Source organism: Halichoerus grypus, chromosome 7 (assembly GCF_964656455.1).
Source record: "Halichoerus grypus chromosome 7, mHalGry1.hap1.1, whole genome shotgun sequence".
Classification (NCBI taxonomy): domain Eukaryota; kingdom Metazoa; phylum Chordata; class Mammalia; order Carnivora; family Phocidae; genus Halichoerus; species Halichoerus grypus.
In genome coordinates, this window is record NC_135718.1 from 136,025,351 (window position 1) to 136,049,477 (window position 24,127).

A 24,127-nucleotide genomic window follows, 5' to 3' on the forward strand; every position below is an offset into this window, starting at 1 on the left:
ACATATTGATGACAATCTTTCCAAATGCTTTCCATCTACTTCCTTGCTTTAGTAAAGAGAATCTATTAAGCACAATTTTCATATTTTTTAGTAGCTTCAAATTTAATGTTTCAATTTTTGTTTTTCCCACAATTATTAATTATTTTCTGTGGATTGCTAATGATATCAGAAATGGGACTGCAAAGAGACTATCTGAAAGTCAATATTGTTGTTCTTGCTAAATTCATGGTATTTCCTTTGGTTGTTACTTCTAAGAGTTTCATTTCCACTCTACAAAATTCAATTTGAAGGCAAGGTTCCACAAAAATATGTGTTTTTCTCTAAAATGGTTATATCCTTTAAATGTACAGTTCATACTGGCTCTTTATTTTTCATAGGCTGTTAATTTTTCTCTATTTGTCAAATGATATGATTTTTTTAAATGTTGCTTCATTTTTTATTTTATTTACTCTCTGAAGGATTTTTGTACAATTGGTTGATTTATAAAGTAAAAACAAATGAAATTAACAAAACCCCTCAATCTTAAATACAATGTGTTTATAGATGTGTGAATGATTTTTGTTTGTTCTGCTTGCATTTTATGCAAGATGCACAAAGTTTGTGCACATTAGTGGGTCTACTGTGTTTCTCTCAAACAAAGGAAGGAATTAGCTACTCAACTCCTAACTTCAAAAGATAAATGATACCTGCATTATCAGTCATAGATGAATTTACTTACTTGAGATAAATATGAAGGAATCTCTTGTATAAAGCATAGCTTTCAGCTGACTATTGTATTATGCAAACTTTATCAGGGAACATACCATGAAGAAAGTTTCTTTCTCTCTCCCTTTCACTCTATTTAATTCACCTATGAATATCCAGCAGCTAACAGTACCAATCAAACACAAAGTGTTCAATAAATATTTGTTCATTCATTCAACATGCTACAGAAGATGGGTTTGGCTGGGTTATATTACCTTTCATTTTCAATATTGAAAAGACTTCAGGTAATGTAAATGAACAAACTTGTGGTTAAATTGGCAAGGATTTTTGTTTTTCTTTCCCTTTTTATAGACCAATGATAATTAAAAAGCAAGGAAATTAAATACAGTCGGTGTAATACAGTGAAAATAAATTTAATGTGTTTAAATTTTAGTTAATGTTATGGCTTTGGGGAGTATTTTGGGGAGTATATATCTTGAATATGCTTTGTCCTGTTTTTCCCCCCCCTCTGGGCAGCATTGCACATAATTAAAAAGTTAAGTTTTTTCAGCTTTGTCTTTAGAAGAATATTTAAGTTTATAATTTTCCAATATTTTTTATGTGGCTAAAATGTCATTATTTACTTTTCTAATCAGTGTAAAATCATAAAAGACTTGGTGAGAGTAAGAGCTGTCCCCATAGTTTATTCAAGAAAAATCTCATTATTCTCAAGGGACATTTATTTGATTTTAACATAAACATTAGGAAAATTTATATTATAATTAAAATGTGATCCTTAAATACGAAGAATAATTCTCATCATTTCTGTTCACGCACTAAAGGTCAATTAATCTGTACTTGGTATTTGACAAAATTTTTAAATTTAATCATCTTAAGATCACTGTAAATGTTTTATTTCAATATTACAAATGAGAAGCTGAAGTTCAAAATACTTAGGTAACTTTCCCAACATACTACACTTGATAAGTGGCAGAGCCAGGATTCAAATAAATATATGCCACATTCAAATAAAAGTAGGTGTTTACTCTTTGCTGAAGTGTGAACTTTCCTCATAATGCTTCCTTTTGCTTCCATTTGATTCCATAGTCATTTATTGAGCTTCTATCATGTACAAAATACGACAGCATAGGTACTGACTTTTGTCTGTGGGCTTCAAGATACTCCAAATTATCTTCTTCAATCCATTTAAAGATTCTGTTTTATATATATGACATATATGACCAGTAAAAAAAAAAAAAAAAGTAAGCTACATTTCCCATGATTTCTTTCCTTTCACGTATTTCTAAGTTTTCTACAAAAGTACACTTTACTATTAGATCAATATCTCATATTAATTTTTAGTCTGAAGTTTTCCTTCATTAACCATACTTACTTGCCTCTGTTCCTTGCTCGGGCATCAATCAAGAGGTGCTTTGGAGAATAGCAGGTTGCCTACTTAGAGTCAGTAAATGTAGGGACCATAGAGGATAGAGGATTAGAATTAGAAACTCTGAGCCCTTATATTAAAAAAAAAATGTGTAAGGTAAAGGTGCTTAGAAGTTAAATGAATTTCTGAGGCTCACACATCTGTTTAGGGAGTCCAGGCACTGAGGTTCTTAAGTTCTTGGGCTTTCATTGTATTTCTGCAATGCCTTCAGCCAGTGCTCAGTACTGTCCACACATTTTTACTTGGCTTTTTCACTTCTCTAATTGTTTATTTTGTTTCCTGTTTGTGACCACGTTGTCCTTCCCATGGATACAAGTTCTTTGAAGTCAGGCATTAACTTAATCAAAAAGTCCTGGTATGTTTTTGAAGTGTCCCATTGAATTCTTTAAACAAGATATTGGACATGTCTGAAAAGTATTACAAATGAAAAAGCTACATAATATGTATTTGTGGTCCTAGAACAATGCTGTTAAAATCAGCCCGCGATTTTTCTAATGAGACCAGAAAGCTCGTATATCAAGTCTTAACTGTGCATGAAGCAATCAGACTCTTTGAAAAGACACTTCCAAAAAAAAAAAAAGAAAGAAGAAGAAAAGACACTTCCACAGAAAAAGAAAATACAAATCAGCCAAAGAAAAATTAAAAATCACTTTCTTAGTTGATTTTGAAATGCATGGATTTGTTTTCATATTTATAACAGTATAAAGAATTGAATTAGCATTAAGATCAGTGACAAAACACTTTAATTAATATTTTCTATCTCAATATCATTCTAAAATAAGAAAATATGTCTATGTGTAGTTTGATGACAGGATAATCAACAATCAGCAAGAGCACTTAGTGATCAAATAAACATTAACTGTATGAATAAAGAAATTAAAAATATTTATTACTATAGGTTATCTGCAGTTTTTATATTTTACATTTCAACTAAAATAACATTTGCCAAAGCCAAATGTATGGCATATTTAAATACAGACATTTACATGCAACACACATCTAAAATTAAATATTTCCCTAAAGTAGAGACATATATACTCCTTAGCATAATCTTATTTGAATAATATAGTATTAAATGACTCAATGAGACTTGGAACAAGAACACAATCAATGGGAGAATACTTTATTTATAGGAACAAATGTAGCAGATGCATGAGTCTCCAGGGCCTTGGACTCCTTGCTTCTTTACCTCCTTTCATTTCTAATTTTTATCCCAGTTCTAAAAGTCCAAAAATGAAACCTAACTACTTTTGGGATAAACCTCCTCTGGGCCTCATTCAAACCACTGACTGCCCACTACTTTAGTAGCAATTTCTGTTAACAGATGAGAAGATGCCCCTAGTCCCAACCTAGAGCTATGTATAATCTGGTCATGTTTTTATGACCATTAGAAATGTGCTCCACTTACTGGGTAAGTCCATGTTCACTTAAGAATGAGCCCAAACGTGGTTCCCATTCTCAGTTATCAATGTGGGTTATGTTTAACCTGGAAGTTCTATGTGTCTTCCCCAAAGTTCCTGTGTCTAGCTTATAACTAGAAGTGATACATTGCTTATTCTTGAACCAGGGTTAGTAATCCAAGAACAAATGATTGTCCTCTCCTATTGTAAGAAACGGACCTCCTCTTCTACTCTCTCTATGCCTGAGAGAGAAAGAAAGAGTCTTCATCATTATGGAAAATGTGTTCTGAATATATGGATATCTGAGCTTTAACTTTTTTACATGTAGAAAAAAATATCCAAACTAGATATTTGGTCTAACTATTGACAATTTTGCAAAAGCTTAACTTTAACTCAACTATGGTTTTATAAAACATTGTTATTACTTCTTTACTTTCCTTCCATTAAGTAATAAGTTTTTCTGACTATGAATGGAATGAAGTCAAATGGAAGGCTTTACAGAATACATTGGCAGATATAGTAGGTGTTGTTATAAGGTAAGTTTTGATTTACATTTTTAAAATCCTTTGACATGGTGCATTTTATTTTAAAAGATGTACTCATTTGTTAGAAGTAAACATGCTGTATATTAAAAGCAGATTACAAGTTTGCCATCAAAATGAACAAAATTAATTTTCTTTATAACCAAATGGCAACATCTGACTTTACATCCTGGAACTCTGTACAGGTGAATGAGCGTGATCGTCTTCTAAGATTTGTTGGTCTCTGAGGTCTTCCTTCTCTCAAGTCTAAATAGATGTCAGATTTCAGAAAACGTGTATAACTGTCTTGTTCCATAAGCTGATACACTCTGCTTTGTGCAGCATCAAAACTGTGTAGGGTAGGTTGGGTGATGCTCTTAGTAATGACTTCTTTGGTGTGAAAATCAAGGTTAACCTGGATGATAATAATAACAGAAAAGTATGATTATGGTCAATCTACTTAAGTAAACACTTTTGAAAAACAAACAGTGCAGGACTGATCCAATGTTGGAATGGGCATAAGGCACTTGGATGCTTTTGTGATTTTTTTTTTGTTATAAGCCTAGGGATCCAATGATTTACTCTGGGCTGGCATTTCATCTGACTCTTCTCTTCCTATGCTCCCAGTCCTTCTCACTCTCTGCTAATTTAGAATAATGAAACATTGTAAATATCATATAGACCATTAGGTTAACCCATTTTCAAAGTGGAAACAAAACTTCATAGAAATTAAATTATTTTGAGTGAGGGCAAAGAGTGAGTTTGGGGCATATTTAGGATTTCAATGTGGGGCTTTTGTCTTATCCCCGTGCTTTTTTAATTTTATTATGATGCTTTATTACAAGCAAGTGTGTGCTGAAAACAGATAACTTTTAAAGATATAAAATCCTTTCATGTTTTTACCAAAGCACTACTGCTGTATCTGATTCTGATAAATGTAAGTTTTCACTTAGGGTTTCTTCCTTTTCCCTCACGGGTAACACCATACCACTAGCTGCTTTTTAAAAATCTGTTTATAAAATTGGCTATGGGAAAAACAGAATAATGCACTAAAACACAGAATAGATTGAAACATATTGAAACAAGAAAACAATCATCATTCCATGTGAAATGATATCCACATAGACAATGCTACCTCATGGACAATACTAATTTATAGTGAAACAGAACTCTAAACATTGATAGCCTACCAGTTCTACCACTTCAGCAGAGAAACACTATTTATTGAACACGTAATAAAACTACAGAAACTCTATTTAAATTATTTTTGAGGGCAGTCAGGTAATGTTTGCTAGTTTTATAGTTTTATTGCTAGAGTTTTAGCAGTTGTATTACACAATTATCTCACCCTGAGCTTGCAGTCAAAGAAAATCACATTTGTTTTTTCACTTGAGCTGTTGTCAAATTAGGTTTCCCTCATCTAACAATTATGAAATTTTCTTTTAGTCTACCTTAAAGTGGAGAATAATTATTTTGGGGCAATCAAACTTTGCATAGGTAGATGAGCTCACACTAAAATGGTACAATATACAATCTTTTTAATTTGTCTTGCCTTCCTCACTTATAGAAATTGTTAGTTAGAGACATTGCTTATGCTTAGGTGATGAATATAGATAAGTGAATGAATCTAAATGTTGCAAGTAATTGTATTTACTCTTAGTCTAGAATAAAAAATAACCCCAAGGAATGACTTCAATTATACTTTTACTTTCATGGCAAAGTCTTACAATGTATTCTGTTTGTATGTGGGAATTTATAGAAATATCCATTTTTGCTTCAATAAAATCTTGACCTTTCTGGTAGAATATATGAGGATACAGATTTGATAAAGGCAGATTCTCTCAAAAATTTTTCAAGCAGTTTTAAATTTTTACAATCATCTTTACTGTACCTCTTGTGGAGCATCATTCCGTATAAATTTCTCATATATTGCTTTTGCTTTAAGGATAATTTGTTGAGGGTCTTTACTTTTCTTGAAATCTTCACAGGCTACCCAAAATTCAATGTTTTCCTCACTGAATTCTGTTTTAAGGAATCTGGTAAAAGTCTCCAGTCCATCTATCAGGAAAAGAAGTGATACATTTTAACTACACAATATTAATCCTGAAGAATTGTACTACTTGATATTTTTTTCCTCCAAATATTTATTTAAATTTCAGTTAGTTAACATGCAGTGTGATACTGGTTTCTGGTATAGAATTTAGTGATTCATCACTTATATACAGCACCCAGTGTTCATCACCTATTTAACCCATCCTCCCGCCCACCTCCCCTCCTGTATTGTACTACTTGATATTATAGCTATGTCTTCCCTGTATGCAGTGAAGAAACACACATATGCACACTATACATGGGAGACCTCATATAAATTAGCTGTAATATTCACAATTATGAAAAGTAAGTAAGTATCAGTCCTGTTGAAAGGAGGTTGGTATCATACACAGACCTGAGGAAGAGGGACAAACCCCTACTCCGGATCTTCCTTTGGGTCTCTTTCAGGTCCCTCAGTGCCTTTCTCAGGGGTGTGGGAGTTATTCTACAGAGCCAAGAAACTATTCCACCTGGTGTCCATTCTCTCCATGCCCCCTGACTTCCAGACTATGCTTCCATACTCAGGACCCTGGAATTCCCTGTCTAAAAGCTCTATGTTGCCAGGGTTTGCACAGTCCTCTTCCCCAAGTTCATCCACTAAAGGCACATTGACTCAATGGTATGCATACCCTTAGAATAGGACTTCAATTTGAAGGCTGGGGTGTCCACCCAAATGTGCAAAGAGGACTTTCACAGTATGGAACCAAACCATGAATAGAAAGAGAAGGAAGGTAGGCAACTTGATAGAATAGAACTATAAAGAGTCTGAGAATTTTAAATTCAAACCTAATGGTTACACAGTATATTTGTATAAATAAAAGGATAAAATATATATTTTTAACAGTTTGTTAGCTTGATTTATAGCTCTTAAGCATTTAGATAGTTAGCATGGGATCTCCATTTTTACATTTGTTCTGAGCTCCATCAATGCTAGGCATTGGTATAAAGTTTTGTGGAAGATGGCCAGAGTTCAAATTCATGTTTAGCTAGTTACTATGTAGTCCTGAGTGAAATACTTTTCTTTCTGTGCCTCAGTTTTTCAATATTTAAAATTAAGATAATGATGATACCTACCTGATAGGGCTGTTTAGAGAATTAAAAGCATTGATCCAAGAAAGATGGAGTAGGAGGACCTTAACCTTGTCCCAAAGATACAACTAGATAACATCCATATCAGTGTAAATAACCCAGAGAATGACCTGAGGCCTGGCAGAACAGACTCTCCACAGCTAAATGTAGAGAAGAGGCCATGTTGAAGAGGATAGGAAGGGCGGAGACACAGTTGGGAGCCGAACAGAACCATGAGACTGTCTGCAGAAGGGAGGGACACTGCAGGCACTGAGAGGGGAGATAAACAGACCCTTGTTGCCAGGCACCCCAGGCTCAGCCACAATAGTAGAACACATAACACACATAGGAGACAGATTCTGGTGAATAGGGAACATTGCACTGCAGGGCACCACAGGACTTCTTCATAAGGCCACTACTTTCAAGAGCAGATGTTGCCAACTTTCCTAACATATAAAAACAGACACAGAGAGACAAAATGAAGAGATGGGGGATATGTCTCAAATGAAAGAGCAGGACAAAACAGAAAAATAGACTTAGGGTACTCAGCAACACTATCAAGTGTAATAACTTTATCATTATATGGATCCCAGAATAAAAAGACAGAGAAAGGGGGGCAGAAAATTTATTTGGAGAAATGATAGCCAAAAAATTCCCAAATCCTAGGAAGGAAACAGAAATCCAGAACCAGGAGGCACAGAGAGCCCCCTATAAAATCAACCCAAGGAGGTCCACACCAAGACACACAGTCATTAAAATGGCAAAAAGTAAAGATAAAGATAGAATTTTAAAAGCAGCAAGAGAACAATTGGCTATTTACCCCAAAGATACAAATGTAGGGATCCGAAGGGGTACATGCACCACGATGTTTATAGCAGCAGTGTCCATAATAGCCAAACTGTGGAAAGAGCCAAGATGTCCATCGACAGATGAATGGATAAAGAAGATGTGGTATATATATATATATATATATATATATATATATGCATGCAGTGGAATATTATGCAGCCATCAAAAGGAATGAAATCTTGCCATTTGCAATGACGTGGATGGAACTGGAGGGTATTATGCTGAGCGAAATAAGTCAATCAGAGAAAGACATGTATCATATGACCTCACTGATATGAGGAATTCTTAATCTCAGGAAACAAACTGAGGGTTGCTGGAGTGGTGGGGGGTGGAAGGGATGGGGTGGCTGGGTGATAGGCATTGGGGAGGGTAAGTGCTATGGTGAGCACTGTGAAATGTGTAAGACTGTTGAATCACAGACCTGTACCTCTGAAGCAAATAATACATTATATGTTTAAAAAAAAAAAAAAAGAAGAAGATAGCAGGAGGGGAAGAATGAAGGGGGGGAAATTGGAGGGGGAGACGAACCATGAGAGACTATGGACTCTGAAAAACAAACTGAGGGTTCTAGAGGGGAGGGGGGTGGGAGGATGGGTTAGCCTGGTGATGGGTATTAAAGAGGGCATGTTCTGCATAGAGCACTGGGTGTTATGCACAAACAATGAATCATGGAACACTACATCAAAAACTAATGATGTAATGTATGGTAATTAACATAACATAATAAAATAAATAAATAAATAAATAAAAGCAGCAAGAGAAAAGAAAACAGTTACATACAAGGGAAACCCCATAAGTCTATCAGTTGATTTTTCAGCAGAAACTTTGCAAGCAAGAATAAAGTGGCATGATATATTCAGAGTGCTGAAAGAAAAAACAAAACAAAACAAAAAAAACCTGCAACCAAGAATACTCTATGCAGCAAGGTTATCATTCTGACTAGGAGAGATAAAGAGATTCCCAGACAAATAAAAATTAAAAGAATTCATGACCACTAAACCATTCCTACAAGAAATGTTAAAAGGAGCTCTTTGAATGGAAAGGAAAGACCATAAGTAGGAATAAGAAAATTAGAAAGCACAAAAACAGTAAAATTAAGTATATCTATAAAAATTGGTCAAGGGATTCACAAACTAAAAGGATGTAAAGTATGATACCAAATACCTAAAACATGGAGGGTTGGGGATAAGAGTAAAGAATGGGTTCAAATGCAAGCAGCCATCAACTTAATATAGACTGTTATATGCATAAGATGTTTGATGAAAACCTAGTGGTAACCACAAATCAAAAACCAAAAATAAATATGCAAAAAAAAGACAAAGGAATCCAAGTATATCACTAAAGAGAGCCATCAAACCATGAGAGAAGAAAGCAAGAGAGGAGAGAATTAAAATTTTAAAGCATGCAAAGTGCTTAAAATGGTGACTGGCACATAGTATTATACTTTGTGGGTTTTGCTGGTGATGATGTTAATGGTCTTAGTGACTATCATTTATTTAAGGCTCGGTCAGGTAAAGTTTACATAGTTAGAATGTGGCAGAATTAGAATTCATCCCTAAGACAAACTGACTTTAAAACTAGTGCTCATTCAACTTTTTATGATATTTTATTATTTTTTTTTTGGCTTATACACATTTTTAAAATTAAACTTCCTTATTTTGAGAAAATTATAAATTCACATGTTGCTGTAGGAGAGAATAGAGATCCCATGTACTCTTTATCCAGTTTCCACCAATGTAACATCTTGTAAAATTATAGAGTTGTTGAACCGTGCAAGAGTTAGCGGTGCCAACCCCCCACTCCATGCAGTCAAATATCCACTTATAACTTTTGACTCCTCAAAAACTTAACTGCTAATAGTTTACTGTTGACCAGAAACCTCACAGATAGTCAGTCAATTAACATATATTTTGTATATTATGTGTATTGTATAAAGTATTCTTACAATAAAGTAAGCCAGGTAAAAGAAACTATTATTAAGAAAATCATAAGGAAGAGAAAATGTTAGATTAAAACCTAATGGTAAACACATTTATAGTACTGTACTGTGTTTACTGACAAAATCCAAGAGTAGACCTATACAGTTCAAACCCAAGTTGTTCAAGGGTCAACTCCAATAAAATATCACAAGTAAGATAATGATATACCACTATTTAACTATTTACCCATTGAAAAACATAAAGAAGTGGGTTTTTAAAATTTATTTCACTTTGAGCAGAATTATTTTTCAAATTGATTATTATAACAACCTTCTAATTAGTGACCCTTACTCTTGGATTCCATTACTTGTTCCCACACCCTCTTAATTTATTATCCACATTCTAGTCAGTAATATCTTTCTATATACAGACTTCATCATGTTTCTTTACTTTTTAAAAATTTCCAGGGCGCCTGGGTGGCTCAGATGGTTAAGCGTCTGCCTTCGGCTCAGGTCATGATCCCAGGGTCCTGGGATTGAGTCCCGCATCAGGCTCTCTGCTCCTTGGGAGCCTGCTTCTCCCTCTGCATCTCTCTCTGTCTCTCATGAATAAATAAATAAAATCTTTAAAAAAAAAAAAAAAAAAAAAAAAAAAAAATTTCCAGTAGTGCCTTTCATCTCTTTCCACTATCTTTTTCACACTCTAAGCTCCATGTACTTAAAAACATTGTGCTACAGTTGCTTGCTCACTTGTGTTTCTCATGCTACTTTTTAAGATTCATGAGATGAAGACTCTTGTCTAATTTGCCACCAAACTTTGGAACTGTGGCTCAACAAAGTCTATGTTTTTGTTACAAACATTACACTTAACAGCAAGGGCCTTATACTAGTATTGAGGCAAATCAGAAAGAGATTGGTTCCAAAGGATCAAACTGGCTGGAAAAAATAAAGAGGATCCATGGGTCCATGGGGGATATAATGGATTGCTAGAAAAATAATCCAAAACTCTTTAAAGGAAGACAACATAGTCTAGACTCCTCTATCTTCCTTTATGCTCACATACAATAAAAATTTATTAGGCATGCAAAGAAATGTCTAATGTGACCCATTATCAATAACAAAGGCAGTCAATAGAAACTGACCATGAGGTATCCAAAATATTTGAAATAGCATATAAGGACAGTAAAAAAGCTATTATTTAATTTGTTGAAGAATATAAATGTTAAAAAAGACATAATGAGTGAATAGATGCAAAAACTCAGCAGAGAAACTGAAACTATAGAAACAATCAGATGGAAAGTCTAGAACTAGAATAGAAAATACCTGGGGTAAAAAATTCATTGAATGGACATGACAACAAATTAAAGACTACATAAGAAAGGGTGAGTCAACTAGAAGAGAGTTGAATAGAAATTATTTAATCTGAGGAAAAGGAAAGGAGGTAAAGAACAACAACAACAAAATTATGGGACAACCAGAAAATAAGATGTTAGCTACATCTAATTTATATCAATGATGACATTATATTTAAATGGACTAAATACTCCAATTAAAGGTCAGAGATCATCAGACTGCACTCAAAATTAAAACTAGACTATATATTGGCTACAAGAGACACATGTTAAAAATAAAATATTAAGAAGGTAAAATAAAAAAATGAAAATGGTACACAACATAGGTATTTAGCATCTGTATAAAAACAATCTGATGTGGCCTGACAAAGTGACTTCAAAATAGAGAGTACTTCCATTTCATAATTATAAAGTGGCCAACTATTACTAGTAAATAATAATCCTAAATATATATGGACTTAGTTGCAGAGCTCTAAAATATGAGAAGCAAACTGGCAGAACTAAAAGAAGTAGAAAATTTTACAATTACAGTTGTAGATTTTAATTCTGTTCACTTATAAATTTATAGAACATGTAGACAGAATATTAATAAGGTTATATAAAACTTAAAATTATTAACCAAGTTGACCTAATTGATAATTATAAAACACTCTACCCAACACCTTTTCAAAAGCACAAGGAAGATTATCCAAGATAGACTCATGGTAGGTAGGATGTAAAATAAATCTAAACTTCAAAAGAATGATATCTTATAGAGTATGTCCTCTGCCCACAAGGGTTTTAATAAAAAATTAATACTAGTAACATAGCTATAAAAGCCTCCAACTATTTGGAAATAAAATAACACACATACATTCATAGGTCAAATAAGGAATTACAAGAGAATTTATAATATATTTACAACTGGATTATAAGGAAAATACAGCACATCAAAATTAGAAGGGTACAGTTTAAACAGTATTTAGAGGGAAATTCATTGCATGTAAAGCATACTAGTAAAAAAAGAAGGGCATAAAATCAAGATATAAGTTTCTACCTTAAGAAGCTTGAAAATAAGAACAAATTAAAGCCACAATAAGTAGAAGGGAAAAATAATAAAAAGAGAGAAGAAATCTATATGAAAGAAAACAAAGCATAGAGGAAATTAGCAAAAACAAAAAGTTGGTCCATTGAAAACATTAATAAAATAGAACCTCTAGCAAGCTTGAGCAAGGTTGTTTCATAGTATAAAGCAAATCAGGAATATTACCACATCTCTGACAGATATCACAAAGATAATAAATATTACGAACAACTTTACACCAATAAATGTAACTTAAATAAAATAGGAAAACTGTTAAAAAAAAAAAAAAAAACCTACCCCAAATGACACTGAAGCAGTGAAAAATCTGACAGCCGTAATCCAATTAATACAGACTTTATAATAAAAATATTCTCCCCTCCCCCTAAAAATTTTGGGTCCAGATTTGGTGAATTTTATCAAACACTTAAGAAAAAGTATTCTAATCTTATATAATTCCTTCCAGAAAACAGTGGAGGGATGAATACTTTCCACATCATTTTAATACCAAAACCTGACACTGCTTCCTCCCCAGAAATAAATAAAATAAATATTAAGAAAGACAGAAAAAGAAAACTACAGACCAATATCCATCATGATCAGAGATGCAAAGATTCTGAACAAAAAGACTTAAAGACTTAAATTTAGCAATGTATGAAAGGAGAAGCAAACATTCTAACATTATGGTTAAAAGAATTGTGAAATAAAATGATAGCTTTCTTTCCTCAACTCATTTTTACTTATATTCATTTCTTATATTCACTACTCTCTTGTTTTGTTTTGTTTTGTTTTTTTAAGATTTTATTTATTTATTTGTCAGAGAGAGAGAGAGAGAGCACAAGCAGGGGGAGAGGCAGGCAGAGGGAGAAGCAGGCTCCCCACTGAGCAAGGAGCCCAATGCAGGACTTGATCCCAGGACCCTGAGATCATGACCTGAGTTGAAGATAGCCCCTTACCCCATTGAGCCACCCAGGTGTCCTGTATTTACTACTCTATAGAATGATTCCTTATGGTCAGTGATGGCTTCTAATATAAAAAATTCCATACAGAGTGAAGCAAGAAGAATGAATCTCTATTGGTAGAATTATGGAAATTGAGAGATTTTGCATTTAACATGTTTAGATATTCTGAGGGCTAAGTGCTGCTTATATGCACTACCACATTCAATCTTTACAACAGATGCTAGGAATATGTCCTATATTCATTTTCATAGATGAGGAAACTGAGTTTCAGGTAAGTTCAATTTTCCCAGATCTCACTTTTCAAACAAACAAACAAAACAAGTTGTAGAAGTGTATCTTTCTTAAGAAGGCAACATTTTCTGTGGTAGGCATAGTAACAGTCCTCCAAAGATGTCCATGTCCTAATTCCCAAAACCTGTGAATATGTTACCTTACATGGAAAAAAGGAGCTTTGCAGATGTGGGTATGGTTAAGCACCATAAAATGGGGAAAGTATCCTGGATCATCTAGGTGAATAATCTAATCCAGTCTAAGCACATGAGTCCTTAAAAGTGGAAGAGGAAGGCAAAAGAGTGGGTCAGAGAGATACAACATGAGAATGACTGTTACTTATCTTGAAGATGGAAGAAGATGGTCATGAGCCAAAAAATGTGGTGGCTTCTAGAAGGTGTAAATAGTTATGAGTTTAGAGCCAGCAAGACAATGGAGATCTTGGTCCAAAACTGCAAAGAACTGAATTCTGCTAAAACCTGAATGGGTAGGAAAGGGATTCTCCCCTAGACCCTCCAGAAGGGACAACAGCCTAACCATACCTTATTTTTTTTTTCCCCGATAAGACCCATACTGTACTTCTGATCTACAGAACTGTAAGATAGATTTGTGTTGTTTTAAGTCACTAAAGTTATGGTAATTTGTTACAGCAGCAAGGGGAAACTAATACAATCCTCAAACTATGTTTTACATTTCACCATTTATTTCTCCTATATATAGAACTTGTCCTCTTTGTCATGAAGCACAATTTTTTTTATGTTGTAAGAAATTTTTAAAAATATATTAGAGATACAGGAACAGGAAATAACATGACAACCTATAGACATATCCAAAATACTGAATATGGGATGACTTTAGCCACTACCATGACAAAAGAATCATGCAGCTCTATCCCACTGCTTTTGGCAGGGGATAGAATTGGCGTTTTCACTGGAATTGGCGTTTTCACTGGAATAAGGGGAGATTTTTTTTTTCTCCGTAAATTAACCCTGAGCACCAGGTGTTAGTGGTTAAATGCTTGTGAAGGAACTAGGAAGACAAGCAAAGGTCAGGCTTACAAGAATTTGAGAAGCTATCATTTAAGACTGACAAGTCAGAATTTGTCTATAGTCATTAGATGCTAATAAGATAATTACTGGTTAAGTACAACCTTTTAAAAGAGGTCTTAGTGCTAAGCAGTTCCTGAATGAGTCTACAAACTCTGAGAATAAGGAAGAATGATCAATGTAGGATATTTAACAACTTTTATTTTTTAGCTCATTTAGTGTTTGATTTTTCAAGATTTATTTCTTAACGCTGCATAGTGTGCTTTTCTCCGAATGTAGAAGGGAAAGATAAATGGGTAATGATTTTTTGGAGCATTTTGATGCACAGATTTTCCTCAAATACCTAAAAATGTATATGTTTCAGAGTCAAAAAAAAAAAAAAAAATGCCTGCAATCTTGCAATGAGACAATAGTCTGTTCCAGGTTAAACCCAGTTTGGAAAGAGGAAATTAAGTACAAGCATTATTGAGTCTGTGAATAAAGTTACATTGACCCCATGGTCAATGTAGAAAAAACTTTTCTGGTTTCAACTTCTTCTACCCATATGTCATGTATAAGTATGATTGATCAGTTTTTACATGCCAAATTATTCCTAAAGTGAGTTAATAAACGTCACAATTTTGGGAGAATATGACCATTACTTTTCCTATTAATAGATCTCCATTATAAAAAAGTGTTTTGCGCTAAACATCTAAAATGAATCATCCATATGCCAGGCAACTGAAAATGTTACATATTAAAAATAACTTTCTTCACCTATCTTTTATTTATAAAACACCTAGTATGAACATGAGGACTATATTATATACTGAAAATGCAGTAATATTAATTATAATAGAAGTTTTAGGTGTTTGCTAAGTTTTTGGCACATTGCTATATGCCTTTTATTGGCACAGCTCCATTTAGTTTTCATGTCAACCCTATTGGAGCAATCCATTTTTACAGATGAAGAAGTTGAGGTTCAAAGAAAGGGTTAAGTTGCCCTAAATTTACAGCTGGTAAAATACAGTGCAGAAGTTTGAACCCAGATGTATTTTGTTCAAAGTTATAAGCTGCCATAAAACAACAAAGTCCCTACTGCTGAGGAGTATGAAGGTCAATGGGTGGGCAAGACAGGCATTTATATACCAAGGACTAACAAAGGACACTTGTGGGAATTATTTATTCTGTTTGGAGCAGCGGAGGAAAATCAATTTGCATGGAATTCAAATAGAAATCTCTCAAAAAAAATAACATAAATGTTTCTTAATATATAGCCCTTTACTAATTCACAAAATATGAGTGTCAACTCTGTGCCAGCCACTGTGCTCTGGAATATCATGCAAAAGGCCTTGGTTACCATGATTAGTCTTGAGTTTGATACAGACATTCAGAATGAAGTCACAGCACTAATATTAGAAAAAGTGCTATGTGCTAAAAGTGCTGATGATGGGTTAATCAGAGTGAATGGATTCCGTTGGCATAATATGAATATAATAAGGAAGAATAAATACTGATTCAAGAAATGGATTAATAATGAATGAGAAAGTAGTTCATTTATTTAAAAGTTTAAGTAAATTATTTTTTAAAAAGTAATATGCAATATTGTGCAGGATTATCCCAGCACATTAGTTACTTCCTGTTTCTCTTACTCACTTTGGGCAGCTACATTAAGTCAGGTCACAATGGAACCGTTCTGCACACAGAAGGATTAACTTACCAAACAGTCCTTTAGAAGGCAGCAGTGGTGAATGCAGCTGCCCAAAGTGCTTGATAGAACCTGCGATTAGAATCCACACTGGAAGAAGCTGGCTCAATGTGTCATACAAATATGAAACGCCTGTGATTGCATGTTTCTAAATTGAAACTCTGGCATCTGTTGGAGAATTCTTCTGATGCCAAGAAACCAAATGAAACAAAAAAGTCAAAAAACTCTCAGGTTGGAAACTCAAGTACAGTATTACTAGGTTGCATGTTTTCCCCTTAAATATTTGGCTATGTCATAGCTCTTGACCTGACACAGAATGTTGTGGTTACTTTTGCAATAATGATGTATTTATGTGATCCATTTATAATTTAGACTGGATTTTACTTACTTTTATCCTGAGACAGATTAAGAAATTGAGTGTTTGTTATGGGTCAGACTGATTCAGAAATTTAACTTTGCAGAACACTGGAATCCCTTATCTTGCAGAAAATCAGTAACTGAAAATTGGGAAGGGCAAGTTGAAAAGCCACAACATAAAAAGTGTAAGGAGAAGCACTCATTTCCTTCTGCAAAAGTGAAGTATCATTTCCTTGCAGCCTTTATTCAAAGTCAGTAGTAAATATTTTCCACAGTATAATCAGTTTATCTTTTTAAAGCAAGGGGGTGCCATGACTTACATATTCTACTTCTCTCATCTATTATGAATTATTCTCAGAATTAAGTTTAGTAGAACCACAATACAGGGTGCAAAAAAAGTCCAAGCAAATATTCATTAATGAAAGGGTAAAAAATATTGGAATTATTTACCATGACTGGAAAATGCACAGTTATGTAGTAGTTGGAAGATTTTCTTATTGACAGAGACTCCCTGCAGGAAAATAACATCCTCTTTCACATCTTTTACTGATTGAAGATGTGATGGTTAGAAAAATCTCTAATTACAATCAATCACTCTTCCATATTCTACATGTGTGCCTATAAAACCCTGCAAAACTTCTGATAAAGTTTACCAGCAACTAAATAAGTTCAAACTCTGACCTGTTACCTTCTCACAAATCTTGTTCTCCCACATCTTTTTCTCATCTGTAAAAGGCACTGTCATCTTCCTATTAATATGGAATAAAATCTAGAGATCTTTGGCTCATCCTTTTTCTTCATCTCCTATCTCTTCATCATCTCACTTTACAATACACACATTCAATCAGTCACCAAGTTCATCTGTTTTCTTTCCAAAATAGCCCTTACCTTGAGGTTAGCTTTTATATTCGTATTAATCTTGTAGGTAGTCCATATTACATGTATAGAATTCTACTTTTCTGTCCATCAGTTTTCTAACAAACTCTTCCAAAGTTTGTCCCCAACTCGACTTTCTAATGTGTTTGTTCACTACTCTGCCCCAGTGAAAGGGAACTGGTTGCTTTTCCAAGTTATACTGAAATCTCTTATTTCTCTAGCCATTTTCCTGCCTTTTTCTCAGCTCAGGAATTATTTTTTCTTCTGCCTGTTGAAATCTTGCACACATCTATATAATCTCTTTTAACAATTTTTGAAAGGTTACACAATACATTGCAAGTTATATAGCATTTTTTAAACTAATTAATTATTTTCAAACATATTGAGCAGCATTATTTTACTTTCAAAGATACCTTATGTGAAACCATATACATATATGTATACAAACACACACATATATGTGTAAGTGCAATATACATATACATATAATATTATTAGAATTGATTTGCTAACTTTGTATTGATAGCATTTACTTTTATAAAGTCAATCAGTGAATCACAGATAATCTGATATTGGTTTTTTTATTCATAATTTTTGTTTCTATTAAATAGCATTTAGAAATTATTACTTTTTATATGTGTAGTTAAATTATAAATTTTTATGATTCATTTCACAATTTCAGACAAATTTGTCAATAAACAGGGATGGTGGAAAAAATGTATCCTAATATCTGTATAGAAATAAGAGGAACATTTTATTTTAGAATAGATTCAGATTTATGGAAAAGTTATGAAGATAGTGCAGTTTTCTTATATCCCACAACCAAGTTTCCTCCTATTATTAACATCTCATATTGGCAAAGTACATATGTTATAATTGATAAACAAATACCGATACACTTTTATTAACTAAAGTCCATACTTTTTTAGATTTTCTTGGATTTTATCTTCTGTGTGTTTTTTTAATTTTTAAAAGAGTTAAACTACATTTGAAGAATGAAATTTAGATAAAATAGCGGGATTATCAAAACACTCTGTGGATTCTGTCACTTCTGTGAAATACAGCAAAAACCATGCTCTTTCTGTTTTAGTCTCATCTGTCTACTGTCTGTCACCCTAAGCCACTCTTCCTTTTTCAAATTGTTTCTCAACAGAGAATTACTTTATTTTTAGTTCCCTAAATAAATTGCATTGGTTAATGCCCCATGCCTATGTTGGCTCTCCACTTGGATGGTTTCTCTCCTTGTCCAGCTAGTGAATTTTGATTAAACCCCTAAAATCTAGAGTAAGAACCATCTATTCTGTGGCTCCATTTCTAAAGATGCTAATAATCAGCACAGACTGCTTTTAATATCAGCCATTTTTGTCAAACTAAATACTCAAATTTCTATTGTATTTTGATTTGTATTTTGTTTGATTTCCCATTTGACTAAATTTAATATAATTTCCTTTTCCTTTATATAGATGACATACAGAATTTGAGAAACTTACTCATTTAACCAAAGGGGAATTCTGTAAAATTTGATAGAGTAAGGTCTTTCTTGAAGTGCGTGCATGTGTATGTGTGTGTATGTGTACTAATGAGTATAAGATCTTTCCTTCCTTTTATTTTGTTTGCCTGGAGTCAAGACAGTAGAAATGAGCTGAATTTAACCATTGCAACCAAAAGATGTTTTTAGCTGATTATTTTAAGCTTTATAATTTAATATTATAATAAGCTTTGCAATTAAAAATAATTGGATTTTAGGGGGATTGATTAAAAGAATACTAGTAACATAATTTTTTGTGAATTCAATATAATTTAATTAGCTCTTTGATCAAGAGCAATGATAATAATGTCCAAGTGGATCAGTGCTGACTTTCGTTATCACATTGAACTCTCTTGATTCAAATTACTGCTATTTTACAGCTCTTTAATATTTCCACCAGCAGAGAAAAGAGAGAGAGCAGCAGATTTAATTTTTTCCATTCAGTTTTGACTACTTGTAAAACACAATGATTACAGAATGCCAGGGGAAAATTTTCTGTAGGACTAATTACCCTTGCTGAATCTTTCTTCTCTCTGTGTGGGTTGTGAGAGTATGATGAAATTATTATGTACCAATTTATTAAGTTCAATAAATAAATACAGCCTATATCTTTCTTTTAATTGAAATTTCACCCCATAAGTGATTTTACCCAGTTGGGAATAAACTGGAAAATAGAAAAAGATTATGAAATTAATGTTGATAATTATTATTTTTCATAATAGAAGTAACAATTTACATTTGTGTAGTGTCAGTTATTGGTTTCTTATTCATCATCTCATTTAATCCTGAGAGAAATCCATTCCTATTGGAGCAAAAGACATTGTTATCTCCATTTACAGTTGAAGAAGCTGAAAGTCAGAGAAATCAGGAAGCTTAACTAAGATTATACAGCCATAGAACTCCGATCTCAAAGGAACAGTGGGCTAACCTTTTCCTAGAAACAAATTTGGTTATATTATTTGAGCACTTAATATTTATCAGGTGATGTGCTGAGTTTGAGCAGCCACAGATGAAAAGACATTTGCTTCCTTATAATAAACCGTCAAATTAAAAAAAAAAAAAAAAAGAGTAACAATCTAGGCAGTCTGTCCTCTGACTCATGCTTTATCAGTGTTGAATAGTCAAACATGGACTCAATATTTGTCCTCACCTTCCACCTCACCTACAAAGCTCCATCTTAAATATCCATCTGATTCGCAACTCTTCTACAAAATTCTGCTTTAAAAATAGAGGATTGATATGAAGAGTGAAATATTTACAAAATTTGAAAAAAAAAGTATTTTCATGAGGGTTACCTGAATTTCCAATAAAAGAACTACTTTAAATTTTAGATCACTTAACAATAAAAATAACATGGGTAATCAGGTATTTAAAAACCAAGGATCTCATTAAAAAAAAATCAATAAATTAAAAAATTTGAAACTATTAATCACAGCACAAAGAGATAATATTTCAGCCACAAGAAATATTTTTTAGTAAAATCAGAATATTTAAAAAACATTTTCCATTTGTTGACTATTCTACATTTAGTTATTTCTCTTGATCAGAAACTCAGATTGCTGTAAATTACCAATCAGACTACATTTTTATGACAGCCTGTTTTATATAGTTATGTGCATACTTTGCGTAATTTTCCATTAAGACATAAAGCATTTGGGAAAAACACCACTAACCTTTATGGGAAAGCAGTTTGTCAAATGATTCACCCCATATCACTGCTTCTTCAGGGGAGACTCTGTTCAAGAGACAGAATGTTTGTAATGGAGTATGCAGAAAGACTGTTTCTGGATCTGCTCTAACATACTCTTTAATACTGCTCTTTTCAGTTATAGGGTTTCTTCTTTTATTATTATGTAATGAAAGTTGTATTTACATTAGAAACTTCAAAAACATTGGTCAAATTTTTTATTGATTTTGCCTATCAAACAATATGTTAAAATAACATATAAATATTAAATATTAAAGAAATCAGGTCATTATCTTTTTTTTTCTTGAGAAAACAATTTATTCATCTCTGCATATCCAGTTTAATTCAGCAAATAGAAGAACCTAAACTGACAGTAACTTTTAGCCAAACTCTTTTTTAACTGCAATTTCCTTGAAGCTCTTACCACAATACACAGCAATTTTTTTTTTAAACAGATACAGGAAGTTTGGCTAATGAGGTTCTAAAGGGATAAGAAATATATTTAAAAAGTTGCAATACAACAAATATATTACAGTTCTAATTTACAAAGTTGAATATATTTGTCTTGGACCTTTTATTGGTCATATTTCATTTTTGGACAAATCTGTATTATACTACTATATAAGGCCACTTCATTTTCTCTTTGAATTAAAGAAATGGCTAAAAATGACAAAACATCCCTTTTCGTGCTTTTTTGCTTTTATACTTACAGGCATTTTTTTCAAACTACTAAGGGAAGAGATGAATAGCTCTCCTCTATGACAATATTATATTGTGAAACTCTTAAATTAATGAGTATTTCATCAATTTATAAGGAGTAAAATACATCATTTAAAATTGACAGGTATATAATTTTAAAAGAGCACTTTTAAATTTTTATAAGGTTATTTAATTCAAGGTATTAAAGTAGTTTAATTTTATGGAATATTCCTAGTTTTTTGAAATGAGATCTCTAACCTTCCTTATATTACTGTGTAATTTCCAATAAAATGGAAATTCCTAATTTCCTCTTTCTTAAACCTTTAATGATAGAATAAGAAAATCTTCCCTCAAATAATTAAAAGTTATTCACCTTGTTTCTTTGGTCAAGTGCCCAGATCTACTGGAGTGGGTTTCTTCATGAAACTCAGGTTTCTGCACGAGAAGACTTAACCTATTTCTTTTTTCCTTAGCTCTGAAAATGAAAAGGCATTAGCTTCAGGACAATTTGGATGACAATTAAAATCTTTCCTTCTGACTGTTAAATTTGGGATTGGTCATCACCTGAACATCCCTTCTCACCCACCATCCACCCCCCCACACTCACAATGGTTTTCCTAGTGAATTTCATTCAATTTGGGGAGGAATTAGGATAGCATATGTGAAATATATTTTGTTTTTTCCCTCAGTGATTTTAATGTATTTGAGATTATATTTCAATCAAGATTGTCACTAGTTGTTCTGTGTGGTTAAATTGTTGCACTTTTTCAAAAATAAAAACACTTTAGGGGCGCCTGGGTGGCTCAGTTGGTTAAGCATCTGCCTTGGGCTCAGGTCATGATCTCAGTGTCCTAGGATCGAGCCCTGCATCAGGCTCTCTGCTCGGGGCGGGGGGGGGGGGGGTCTACTTCTCCCTCTGCCCCTCCTTCTGCCCCTCTTCCTCCTCGAGCTCTCTCTCTCTCCCTCAAATAAATAAATAAAATCTTAAAAAAATAAATAAAAACACTTGAGATTTAATAGGTATTTACTCCTAATAAACAAAGAGACATTTTCCCCCAATTATAACACTACATTCAATATAGTTTCAACCAGATATTTTTTAAAAAGTGTTAACAAATATTCAACATTAATCATGTTTTTAAAAGTATAAAACCAATTTTAAAAATTATGATTTTACCTGATTTTGGCTTCTTTGCTTGTTTCTTCTTTTCCTGAACCATGTATTAACTTGAAAAAAGTTTTTTCTTTTGATTCGCACATATTTAATTGAGGAAAGAAAACCAATGATGTTTCCATCTTCTCTCTCTAAAATGAAGAGATGTCTAATTTGTTACATCCTTCACCTGTTAATGCTATTTCATAGTTATACATGGTACAATAAAAAGTTATCTTAACTCTGTCAGCAGTGCTTAAAAAAATAAAGTAAAAATGGAGTCAAGAGCTGTGTTTCTGTCTCCACAAAAAAGTAGAACTGAGGAACTGAAGTACAGTTTGGTCCTGAGTTGTTTAGGGAAATGATATTACAAATTTGCAAAATGACTCTTGGTCTCTAAGATAAAGATGAGTATTACCACAGTGCAACTTCTCTTTCTAGTTTGTGCAACCAGAATGATGCTTTAATAGACCCAAATGACACTGTCATTTCCCACAGGAACTTTTTAAAAAGTTTTCTTTTTTTTTAAGATTTTATTTATTTATTTGATAGAGAGACACAGAGAGAGCAAGAATGAGCAGGGGGAGGGGCAAAGGGAGAGGGAGAAGCAGACTCACCACTGAGCAGGGAGCTGGACACAGGGCTTTAACCCAGGACCCTGGGATCATGACCTGAGGCAAAGACAGACACTTTGCTGACTGAGCCACCCAGGTGCCCCAAAAAAGTTTTTAAATGTGTATAGTGTGTATTAAAATATGTTGTGGTGAAGTAGTATATTGAATGCTAGGAGATATTTTCCATTGTTCTTAAATTTTTTTTTACTTATTTTAATTACATTGAATTAAGTAAGTTACATTTAATTGACATATTGCTATGTAATGTAAATTACATTTGCTTAACAGATTGTATCAAAGTAAGAATATAGAGGGAGTTTTATAGTTGAAAGAGACAGTAGAAAGCATTTCATTCAATACTTTTTAAGCACAGATTCATAGAATGATTTTAGACATTTGAGAAATTTTTATCAGTCCATGGTGAAAATGGGGAAAAAAGATAATATGTAAATTTTTTCTTTTTTTTTTTTTAAGATTTATTTATTTGAGAGAGAGAGTGCATGTGAGCTGGAGGTGGGGGGGGGGGGCAGAAGGAGAGGGAGAGAGAGAATCCTCAGACTCCTTCAGACCTGTCCTTGAGCTCCATCCCAGGACCCTGAGATTATGACCTGAGCTGAAATCAAGAGTCAGACCCAACCAACTGAGCCACCCAGGTGCCCTGTAAATTTTCTTCTTAAACTACACATATTTTAATATGAAGGAAGTCCTTATTTTGAATTTGCCTTTCTATTTTTTTTATTGTTAAAATGTTCTTTTTGAGGAAAGATTTTAACTAGAGACAGCAGTTTGTATGTTTGTTATTTTATGATCTTATTGAAAAAGAAATGGCAATTCAAATTTGGTTCAACCTCTGCTTCT

At 33.1% G+C, this 24,127-nt stretch overlaps 1 protein-coding gene across 1 annotated transcript; it reads right to left on the minus strand.

Annotated features, from left to right (window-relative positions):
* Positions 1-3,238: 3,238 nt before the first annotated feature.
* On the minus strand, positions 3,239-23,011 carry RGS18 (regulator of G protein signaling 18). Its single transcript, XM_036106164.2, has 5 exons — positions 22,680-23,011; positions 21,876-21,977; positions 20,790-20,851; positions 5,944-6,110; positions 3,239-4,467 (listed from the first exon to the last, which is right to left on the minus strand). The coding sequence occupies exons 1-5, from the start codon at positions 22,796-22,798 to the stop codon at positions 4,210-4,212; spliced, it is 708 nt and encodes a 235-aa protein (XP_035962057.2). The 5' UTR covers positions 22,799-23,011; the 3' UTR covers positions 3,239-4,209.
* Positions 23,012-24,127: the final 1,116 nt, after the last annotated feature.

Coding starts and splice junctions, on each gene's coding strand:
- RGS18 (XM_036106164.2), bottom strand. CDS start 22,798: ATGGAAACATCATTGGTTTTCTTTCCTCAATTAAATATGTGCGAATCA. Junction 21,978..22,679: donor AGCAAAGAAGCCAAAATCAG/GTAAAATCATAA, acceptor TTTCATTTTCAG/AGCTAAGGAAAAAAGAAATA. Junction 6,111..20,789: donor CAAACTGCTTTCCCATAAAG/GTTAGTGGTGTT, acceptor TTTTCCTGATAG/ATGGACTGGAGACTTTTACC.